Below are 11463 nucleotides of genomic sequence, written 5' to 3'. Positions count from 1 at the left end.
AGCTGAGAATGGGGCTGAGTATCAAAGAGGGGTCCTGTGGCCAAGCGGAGTCCAGGGAGGGGGAAATGGGCATGGCCAGGGATTCCCAACTGCAGGGCCACCAAAGACTGGGCATCTTATGGGAGAAAAGGAAAGGTTCTCTCCAAAGCCAACATGTGACTGTGAATAGACAAGGCTGGGAAGCCTGGGTGTGGCTCAGGCAGGCCAGGGTAACGTTTTTGGAGAGTTGGCATCTGGCCTCGCTGAAGTCCCAAGGCTCTGCCTGCACTGGTGCCATTTTTCCAGGCTTCGAGTTCAGCATCACACATGTCCTTCCTATATTCTTCCCTAGTGGTCATGTTTTTCTCCCTTCTCCAAGTTCGCTTAAACCCTGCTTTGACAGGGTTGGCCAGGCTCTGGGCAAACCTGTTCCTTCTGGGTGCGGTATCATGCTGGTCTCCTTAGCCAAGGTCTGGAAAGCCAGATCTGACCTTCGGAGATGACCTGTCTGACCAGCCATTCACCTCCCATGTTCCTCTTGCTTCTAAACCATGTCTTTCAATGGACAAACATGGTGCCATGGGCCTTAGAGTCTTTCAGTGCGTCCCAGTGGAAGCAAGCATCCCACAGGCTGGAGATGGGAGGTGATGAGTGGCGAACAGGTGGCTCCTGACAGCTGGGAACAAGGACAGAGCGAAAAGACAGAAGAGTCAGGCCAAAGGGCATGGTAATCCCTGAGCTGTTTACTAGAAGCAAGTGAACATGGATTTGAACTTCGCATGGGAAGGGAGCCTCTTCTCCAGAGACCACAGACAGCGGCACCTAATGAAGGGAAGCCGGCTCTGCTCTGGAGGGTAAACACGGGATGAACCGAAGACAGTGAAGAGGACAGTGACCAGGAGAATTTGCTTAGTACTTTTAAACCTTGAGATGTCAATAATCGATACCTCTCTTCACTCACTCTCCGGCAAAATCTGGTTTAGAGGTGAAATCTGTCTGCAGCAGCCTCCTGTCCCCTGGATGCACAGGCCGTGATCGCACGGCAGCAGGCAGCCCTGTCCCCCTGTGTCCCTCCTGCAGCCCAAGGCAGCTTCCAGGAACCTGGCCAAGAGCACGTCCTACTGACCCGGCTCTGGGCTGTTTTCTGTGTTGTGGAGATGCATTTTTCGGCCCTAGGATACCCACCTGCTCCTAAACTTGGGTACTGTTTTTATAGGCTGTTCTTTCCCTGCGGCTCCTGAGAAGTAGGTCAAGGTACCTGCTTCAAGGGAGAAGTGCCAAGGGTTCAAGTCACCAGGTCCGGAGTCTGGAATCCTGAGTTCTATTTCAGGCTTCACAGCTAATCAGCTACGTGACAACCTTAGGGGCACACTCTCCCCTCTGGTTCTCCCTGGACCCTTCTCCAGGCCTGATCATTCCTTTTCTCGGGAGCACTATCACTCGGAGCTGTCGTCTTCTTCCCTTTTACCTCCTTCTGGAAGGCCCTTTAAAGCTGTTGACTGCTTAAGGCTGGTGCCCAGAGCAGGAGCTGCTGTAGCTGTGTGGCTGGTGGGGCGATTAGAGGCTCCTGGACAGACACAGAGGAGCCGGTGTGGCTGTGTAGGGCTGGAACATCACAGGCCAGGGTCCTGGACTGAAGGACAGGCCTGGTGTGATTCCAGAGCCCAGGATGCAAGTGAGAGTCCTGCTTTTCATGCCATGATTGTGGACTGCTTCCCACTTCTAAGCCCTCCTTTCTCTGAAGTGCAGGGAAATCTGGCCTTTGGTCCATACAGAAACTCTGTAAATTGTGGTGCCCATTGAGGGGATCATTGAGCTATTGCAGCCAAGCACATTGCTCGGAGTGATTGTGTTCCCCAGGGTGCTCTCTGGCTAATGGAGAATAACTTTTCCTTAGGCTTAGTTCCTCCAGCCTGGCCAACCAGGTGCCAGGACACTCCTGGGCTCTTGCGCAGCTGATGCCACAAGGGTCCACCGCTGATGGCCTAGAAGGGGTGAAAATTAGAGCACCTGCTTTGGTCTGGATAGCTTGAGACCCTCTCCACCCCACCCTCCAAACCCGAATAATGGGAGAGTGAAATACAGATGAGGAAGGAGAGCAAAAACAGGTAAAAGAGAAGGAAGGGGGCATGGCCTTTGGACTGTGAAGAACTACTCAATTCAAAATGCAGTTGTCCTGTGTGCATCAGTGTGGACTGCAAGGCGTCACAGTGTGGTGGGAAGAAAATGGTTCCTGGAGAGCAGAGTGTCCTGGGCTTGAAACCCTGCTTGATATTTACTAGAGTCATCTCACCTCTCTGGGCCTCAGTTTCCCAGCTGCAGAATGGGAGTAGCACTGTTGACCTTGCAAGGTTGCTGAGAGTGTTGGCTGAGATAAACTATGTAAAGTGACCCAAAGCATAACGTACACACCATAAATGCTATTTCTTCTCTACTTTCCTTCCTGCCATACTCATCACCATGTTTTGGGTTTCTGCAGATACAGAAAGAACCTAGTTAGGATTGAAATCTGAATTCTCACTTTTCCTCCTTACCACAGTTCACCTAAATAGTTGATAGCTGCTTGATGTCTTTTCATGGGCACACTATCCTGGCTATTGGGACTCTTGGTTTCTGCCCTTACATTTAAATTGTGAACCAGGGGCACCTGGATGGTGCAGTCAGTTAAGCACCTGACTCTTGATTTCCGCTCAGGTCATGATCTCAGGGTCGTGAGATGGGAGCCTCGCATCAGGCCCCGTGCTCAGTGGGGAGTCTGCTTGTCCCTCTCCCTCTCCTTCTCTGTCCTCCTCCCCCTGCTCATGCACCTGTGCTCTGCCATGCTCTCTCTCTTTCTCTCTAATAAATAGATAAAATCTTAAAAAAGAAAAAAACAAAACAGTGAGCCAAAAGACTGTGCCCCTACCCAGCTTCCTCATACAGGAGTAGCACCTATCAGACATTTCACTCCATGAAGACAGACAGTGCATTAGCCACCGTGCTGAGGGCACCAGTGTTTAATGAGTATATTTTGCGTTGAACAGAACTGTGGGCTGGGAGTATCTCCAGGTGTTCAGACCAAGCTTGACTCCAAATTCTCCCTTCTGCCCTGGTTCAGGTGTGACTCTCAGCAGATCTCAAAGCTACCTGACTTCCTAAAACCGGAGAATAGAGATAGAGCTTCTTTGTAAGTCATCGGAGGGTCTAGAATAAATGTGAAATTCGGGAACCCTCCCAGGGTTCCCAGGGGGGCCTCCGGTACTCACATGTGCTGCCAAGAGAGGTAAAGAGGTAAAGGAGCAGGAGCAAAACCTGGAAACAGCAAGGGAGTAGAAGGAGATGGTGAGGCCAGAGAGAAATAGGAAACATGAGTTTGGGGTACAACAGAGAGAGCACTGTTCCAAGAGTCCAGCAACCCTCCAGTTTTGTTCCCTGCCTTGGGTGAGGAAGGAAAGAAAGTAAATAACTGTGTGAGTGCCCATTGTGCACTTTCACGTAGGTTTTATATAAACTTACCAATAGTTCTGCAGGAAGCTGAGGTTCAGAGAGGGTGGATGACTGGCCTGCGGACACACAGCTCAGTATCTAGGAAGAACACAAATTAACCGCCTCAGTTTCTTCTTCTGTACAATAGGAGACATCACACCATCTTTAAGATTGTTACCTCCTTCACTCCGACTTGTAGAATATATTAGGGACAAAAACCTCAACCATGGGATAAGAGGAGAAACTAAGGAATAGATGCTGGAAGGAAGGCCAGGTGAATGCGTGAGACGCAGAGGAAGCTGGATGGAGAAGCCTTAGGGAAGCCACGGGCTAGGCCAGAAGGTGTCATCAGGGTGTGGGGCGGGAGCCTTCTGCCTACCCTCTGTTTCTCTCACGGTCACAGAGGGTGAAGTCGGCCTGGAGCACAAGTAGAGAGGATCCTGGGCGCAAAAAGTGTGAATTATGCAAGCGGGCTTCCTGCAGCACTTAGGGGGTGGGTGGGGTGGGGTACGTTTCCCGCGTACCTGGCGGAGGATGGACGCTCTTTGGTAGCCAGAAGCTGACTGGGAGGGCCACAGCGGAGTTCTTAATTAGGGAACGGGGCTTCGCTGAGGGAGCCTAGAAAGGGAGGAGAGTTAGTCCCTCATCCTTGCCTCCCCTGGCTCAGCCTACGCATCCTGGACAAATCGGGGGTGGGGGTGGGGAGGGGTACACCTGCGGCTTCGGGAGTCCCTGCTGACCCTATGGGCCCAAGGGTTAGCGGCGATGTCCGCTGTCGACCTGCGCATTCCAACAGGGGCAGGGAATTTGGGTGGGCGACTCCCCCGAAGAACGCTGCAGCTGGAAAACGCGCGGCCCAGGACCTGGGAGCGACAGGCTGGGAAGGGCGCATCTTGGGGTTGGGGTTTCTGGGGAGACGGCTGGGGTCGCAGCAGGCGGAGGGCGGGAATTTGCCTGGGGCGGGGCGCGGCGGGGCGGGGCCGGGGGTCGGGGCGGCCTGGCAGTGGCCGAGCCAGGGGGAGGTACGTCTCATTAGCATAGCCTCCTCCCCTCCCGGCGCGGCCCTGCCCAGCAACCCGAGCGCAGGCCGGCCGCGCTCAGTCTGGGCGGCTGAATGGGCGCGGGGCTCCCGGCTCCGGCCCTTCCGCGTCCCGCCCTCGCTCCCGCTCCCGCCCCGCCCCGGCCTCCGCCGGCAGCCGCCATCCGCCGCCCAGGCTGTGAATGAAAGGCAGGCGCCGCCGGGGCTGGCTGCAGGCGACACGGCGACGCGGCCTCCCAGGAGGCGCTCGCCCCGCGGAGATGTACGGTAAGGAGGGCTCTGCCTCCGGGCTCGCAAACTTGCGGGGCGCGGACCATTGTCCCCCTGCAGGGCCCGGCGAGGCCAGGGGGCGCGGACTCGGTACCCGGCTGGGCTCTTTCTGTCGCTCTGTGCGCGCGCGGCTGCGCCGAGAGGACAAAGATGCTTGAGGCCGGGGACCCTGGGGTCCTCGGAAGTCCTTCGGGCCGGTCGTGTGCGGGCGTGGGGCGGGTGGGCGGTGGTCCGTCAGGGGGCGGGGGGCTGGAGTGACTCGAGCGGCTGCGTTGTGGGGAGAGCGGGTCTCCCCTGGAGCCGAGCAGGCAGGGAGCGTTGGTGGAGGTGGCCGTGTGACAGCATTTGCAGAATTAACAAAAGCGGGTTGCGCTGGGGAGTTTTATGCGGGAAGCCGGTCTGGGATTTCGGGGAGAGCTCGCTGCCTGCCTTGCGCCGGGCTCCGAGGATGAGGGGGGCGGCGCCGGTGCAGAGGGCTGGGGCGCGAGCCAGTTCTGGGAGCTTCTTGTCGCCGTCCCTGGAGGGACGTGGCCTCTGTCCACTCCTGCCGCCCGCGGGTCCCAGGTTCCCTAACTTCCAGATTAGCCCTCCTCAGTGATGAAGGGAGGAGACGCTGCTGAGGGTACAGCGCAGCTCTGGGGAGTCGGCCACCTTCTGGCTGTCACCACCCCCCACCCCCGACATCTCCTTCTCCCTTCCCCAACCATCCCCTCAACTGATGTGCAACAGTTAGCCAGACCCTCCTGATGCACAGTTCCGCTTTAAAAATTTGCCAGGCATTTCTCTGGTTTGGAGGCAGTGTGGGTGAAGAAAAGAGAGCACTTTGGGTCTCACATTGTATCTCTAATGAATGGAACACTGGAGACCCAGACCAGTCTAGGAATCAACAGCCTTATAGAGCCTCAGACGCTATGAGCTGAGGTGTGTGTGTGTGTGTGTGTGTGTGTAAGAGAGAGAGAGATGATCCCAATGGACATAAGTCCATCAGGACCCAGGTCCCGGGTTCAAACAGCTATTTAGGATCAGCCAAAACACTGGAGCTGTGCTCACCTCCCACCCCTGCTGCCAGGTAGGGGCTCAGATGGCACCTAGGGGGTGAGTGTTGGGAGAAGAGCAAGTTCCCAATTTCACCCGCCCCTGAGGCCCTCTCAGCTGCCTCACTCTGCACACAGATCATGAGTCACAAAGTTTGGTGGAGGCAGAGGAAGCTGAGCATGGTACAAAGGCTCCGCAGTCAGTGGGCCTCTCTATTTAGAGAGAGAGAGAGATTCAGCCCTACCATCAGTGTCCTATCCTGTCCTGTGGTCACACATCTGCATTTTTGAACCAGGTGGAGACATCAGCAGATCCCCCTCCGCGAGTATGATTTCTCTTGGATGCACCAAAGGTGGGGGGTGGGGGTGCTGCTCTGAGAGCGTGTTCTGCCGGCCAGTGGGGACTCTGCAGGAAGGTAACAAGGTGGATAAGCTGGGAGGTAACAAGCTTTTATAAGCTGGGAGGCTGTGAGGTTCCCAGGAAAAAGCCCTATTTTCTTTCTTTCTGTTTCCCCCCCTGTTCTTTTCTGCAGAGTGTGCAGGCTGGCGCTGCAGATCACTTGACAAGAGCACGTGACTGCAGGGCACCTGCAGTGGGGAAGGAGTTAGGACCGGGCCCATGAGAATGGGGTGGGGGGGGGGGATTAGGAACCCTAGTCCTGCTCGGCCACCTCTCTGCCTTTACTCTAAGACAGTTTCATAACTGATCCCGGGTATCTGGACATTGGGGGTCCCAGTCTGCCTCTGCTGTGTGGAGTAGATCAAGGAAGAACTGATTGGTACAGAGAGGTGAACTGGGAAGCCAACATATCTGGGTGTTATTTTTGGATACACCACAGCTTTTTCATTTCTCTGTTATGGTTTTATTCCTCCAGTTGCAAACAGAGATGGCACTTACTCCTAAATCATTCATAGAAAGATTATAAAGAAAGAATCCTCTGGGCAGTTGCCTGCAGCAAAGGGAAGTCGTGCCAGTGCTGGTTGGGAGATTATTACTGAGTCTCGCTTAGTGCAAAGCCTTGTCTTAGGAGGTGTGAAAGGGAGGCAACTCTCCAAAGGGAGGCCTCAGTGGTCTGGATTTCAGTGTTTTCTTGCGTGTCGTGAAAAGAAAGGGTCCATGAGATACTTGTAATCATTCTCTCTCCAGCAGTCAAGAGAGTGATGAAAAAAAGAAGTGGATAAAGAGGTTGGGAAGGCACCGGGACAGACTTTTTATATCTGGTTCTTGTTTTCCCCTATTTTCCAAGTGATTGGCCCAAGGTGACACAGTTAGGTGGAACAGGAGGAAATGAAAACAGGCTTCCTGGCTCAGTGCCCTTCTCCCCTCAAAGCCCTGGGTAAATGCTCATTAGGAAAATGCCATGAGGGATGTTATTGGCTGATGGGCAGTGAGACCCCATGTATGGCCAAAAGTCACCTAAAATTTAGGTGAAAGTGTCCCTTGACCACCCACCTGGGTGACTTGATCCCACTCTGAATTTGTAAAACCTGACTCCTGTTGCCACCTCTCAGCTCCTTGGAGATGTGGGACAGACCTCCCCCAGCTCCCCTCTTCCCTCCTCCTCACCTTACCTCAGCCCCTGACAGCTCAGTCTTTCTGCATTCCTCAGTCTCCTCGCTCCCCTTCCTTCTGTCTATGGGAGAATAAGGGCCCCTTGTCTTGGCTAGAGGACACAGTGCTATTTGGGGCAGAAAAAAATCTTAGAACTGGGGTCAGCCCATCTCCGTCTAAGAGCCAGCTCATGGCTATGTGACTGCAGACAAGTGGGATCCTCTCTTGGAATTACATCTCGGTACAAACTGGTGGGGTGCCCGTCTATACCTCCTGAGTCTGTGGTGAGCCTCGAAGCTGGGTGGTGGGTGTAACAGGACGTCAAGAGGGTCTGCACTCACAAGACAGGTTGCTCGAGAGCCTGGGCCCTTCAGATCCTCTCGGGCATTTACTCTTCTCTCTTCCTCTCTGCCAGCTCGTGGGATGGCTGTTTGCACCACCTCCTGCCCCAGCCTAGCCACACAGATATCTTCCTTCAACAGCCGCTCAAGACTCACCCCCACTGCCTCCTTACCATACACTCATTCCTAAATCCCAGTCACTTTCTGGAAATGGCTCTCCAAAGGGGGACTTCCCACAGTCTTGTTTATACCTAGAACAGAGGTTGATAAAGGAGCTGGAAAAATAAAAGCACTTGGTCCTGGGGTAGGAAGACCGTAGGCAAATTTTCTGGAAAGAAAAGGGTCCCTCTTAATGTTTCTTTGTGTTGGAATTGTATAACTAAGTTTCCCTATTCCTCTCTCCTGGGGTGGAGCCACCACGTCCTGCCTAGGAGTGTCCCACTTAACCACTGAGGTGAGACAGAGCTCTCTGAGAGACGATACCCTCCAGGATGAAGGGAATGGGCCGTGGAGGCCGTGGAGAGCGATTGGACAGGATTTCCCCAGAACCCCATACAGTCCCTAGAGCCCCATCCCTCTAGAACAGAAGCTGCTCACCTCCGGGTCCTGCCTCGTCCTCAGCATTTGCCTTTCTTCATGCTCTGTGGTTGAGAATGTAGACTGTAGGGAAGTGAGCCGTGATGGACAACTTTCTGGAAAGATGCCTGACACAGCACACACGTGTGCAACCCATGTGGATGGCATGGAGAAACCGCAGGGTGGGGCTGACTCCCTCGGAGGTGTAAGGCTCACTGTTGCAGAGAGCTCCACAGCTCCTGCTGCTCCCGTCGTGGGCAACTCCCACAGCGCACACACACACGCACACGCACAGGCGCACACGCACGCACACGGGTTGCAACCTCCTCCCCCAAATCTCGAGGCTCCTGCAGCCCTATGGTGCAGTGTCTGGCTTGGGACAGGAGCCCTGTGCCCTGCCTCCCCTTACCTCCCCGCCACCCAACTCCTTTAGTCCTCTCAGGAGCGGGCGGGATCTCCCTGCGGCTCACAGTTCAGTGAATCCAAACGCAGTTTTCTTTTTGCACATGTATGAAAGTAAACCTTAATATTACCTTACAGAAAGTCTAGAAAAAAGAGGAGGGAAAAGACCATCCACAATCCTACACACTAAAACCAATGTTTTAAAAAATACCATCATATGAATGACCACTAGGATTTTGTACTCATCTTTTGCCCTTTTCCTTGCGATTTCTTGCCCCATCCTGGCTGGGTTACCTGTGGTGTGAGGGTGAGGGAGCACCGGGGGGCCCCATAGCCCGGGTCTGAACCCCGACTCTGCCCTTCCGGTAACCTTGGACCTGAGCCTTTCTGAACCTGTTTCCTGGCTCTGCAAAGATGACAACGCACGCCCATCTCACTGCAGAGATTAATCAGGATGAGAATGCTGCCCCCACTCTCTCCTTCCCTTTCCTCAACTCTCTCCTGTGTCTTAATAAAAAAGCCAGGGAGAAACAAAAATGTATGTCCCATAAGCCTGATACCAGTTCTTGTGAGCCTGTTCCTTATATCAGACAACAACAACAACAACAACAACAACAAAAAGAAAGAAAGAAAACAAGAAAGAAAGAAAATCCAATTTGAAAAGCATTTTTTTTCCTGGTAGTCATCCAATCCTTCTAGAAAATCTGGAAAACATAGTAAACTATAAACAAGTATAACTGCTTTTACTGTTTTGATATCTTTCCTTCATGCATTTGTTTGTGTGGTTGGAATTACTCATTTTACATAATTTTATATTGCATTTTTTTCTACTTTAACATTGGAATATAAGCATTCCTTCCCCCACCCCCCACCCAGGTTAATGGCTGCCATTTCTAATGGCTACGTTACAGTCCACTGAGTGGAAGTATAATTTCCTTCTACATTTAGGTTGTACATACAGTATTATAACCCTGGGAAGGGTACCAAAGCTTTCTCTGAATTTTAGAATATTTCCCTAGCAGCTCTCTAAATGGGTCGATCAAGGTGTATGAACATTTAGAATATTTGTTACATATTGTCAAATTATTTTCAGTTTGTATCAGTTACAATCCCACTAGCAGTTATGAGAGTACCTAACCCCCAGTACTCTCAACACCATTAAATATTGAGATTTCCCCCCTACCTGTGCTAATTTGATAGAAAAGTTGTATCATTTTAACTTGTATTCTTTATTTCTAGTGGTCAAACACTTCATACGTGTTTTAACTATTTGCACTTTAGTGAATTCTCAAACAAGTGAGTGCCTTATTTATTGAAGATCTTAACTACTTGCCTGTCATTTGCTCTATGCTTTGTGTTTGAAGGGAAATGGATAGACATTGTCAACGATTTCTGGAGTGTCAGCTACATGTGATACTCCGCGAGGCATCCAAGGGGGATACAAAGACATAGAGAAGTCCTTTCCATCAAGAAGATGGAATTATTTGAGTTATTTCAGTAGGTAACCAGGTTGTAAAACGTGCAAGACTGCAAATGATACAAGGGTAGATTCGGTAAAGTTGCACAGTGTTGCAGGACCCAGGGGTGACTCATTAGCTGTTCAGCCCACAGCATCTCCAGGTGGAAGAGACCACTGCCAGGTGGAGCTGTTTGTGAGGACTTTCGAGGGGGTCTGAAGGCTGGATGGGGAAAGGGATACGGGCGTGTGAGAACGCGCAAGGAAGTGGGGAAAGAGAAGACCCGTCCAGAGAGAATTAGGGGCGGGGCGGGATCCCTGGGTTTGGGCAGAGGTTAGGTGAGGAATGGCTTGATGGAGATTTTGTCAAGATAAGGGCTTTTCACTTATCTCCGGGAGCTTTAGGAGCCATTGAAGATTTTAAACTGCCAAAAGGCGGATTGGCAAAGTTGATTGTTTTGGGAAATGAAGCTGGGGGCACTGTGCAGAACGGGATGGGGGTGGGGAATGAAGTGAAAATGAAGAAAAGCAGAGACAGTTCTTGTAGCCACAGGCAGTAGCCGAAGGAGTGAGAAAGCTTTGGACCACTTAACAATTGTGCATTTTCAGTGGGAAATGTTTGCGTCTTTAAAAAAAAAAAAAAGAAAGAAAGAAAAAGCAGTAGGACTGCGGTGGGGATGGGGGGAGGGGAACTGAAACATAAAAAATTCTCTTGCTACATAAATATGGGTTATATAAGCACATATAGAAAACAGTTTTTTGGGCACCTGGGTGGCCTAGTGGGTTAAAGCCTCTGCCTTCGGCTCAGGTCATGATCCCAGGGTCTGGGATGGAGCCTGCTTCCCTTTCTCTCTCTCTGCCTGCCTCTCTGCCTACTTGTGATCTCTGTCTGTCAAATAAATAAATAAAATCTTAAAAAAAAAAGAAAACAGTTTTTCTCTCAAAAAAATAAATTTTTTTAAGAAATAAAGAGAATAGTTTAAAGTAAGTGCTAAATTACTTCGTGCTGTAAAATTATAATCTAACTTGTTCTAAAGATGATTTGGAGCCTATACTTTATACACACACATATACACATGTACACACATGTGCACTACAATAAATAAAGAGATCAAAGCAAGGAAAATCTAAGAATTATACAGAAAAAAATAAAGCCGGGAACAAAGTTATTTCAGCGGGGAAGAAAGTGCATACCAGCAGGCCCTGTTGCAGGCCCTGTTGCAAATTCAGTTTTGAATTTTCTACAGGAAATTCAGTTTTGAGCTTCCTGTAGGCCAAAAAAGAGGGGAAAAGTCATTTGCAAGAGTCACAGCATCTGCAGACTTTTTTTTTTTTTTTTTTAAATTCAG

At 51.4% G+C, this 11463-nt stretch overlaps 1 protein-coding gene across 1 annotated transcript in view; it reads left to right on the top strand.

Moving 5' to 3' along the window:
* Positions 1-4665: 4665 nt before the first annotated feature.
* The window catches only part of EFR3B (EFR3 homolog B), a gene marked incomplete at its 5' end in the record, with an annotated part of 84400 nt that continues 77602 nt past the window's right edge, over positions 4666-11463 (top strand). The window contains one exon of the mRNA XM_080814695.1: positions 4666-4750. Within this exon, the coding sequence (XP_080670821.1) occupies positions 4666-4750 (85 nt within the window). The remainder of the gene's footprint in view (positions 4751-11463) is intronic.

The sequence above is a fragment of the Martes martes genome, assembly GCF_963455335.1.
Source record: "Martes martes genome assembly, chromosome: 9".
Taxonomy (NCBI): Eukaryota; Metazoa; Chordata; class Mammalia; order Carnivora; family Mustelidae; genus Martes; species Martes martes.
This window is presented reverse-complemented; position numbering and strand designations above follow the sequence as displayed.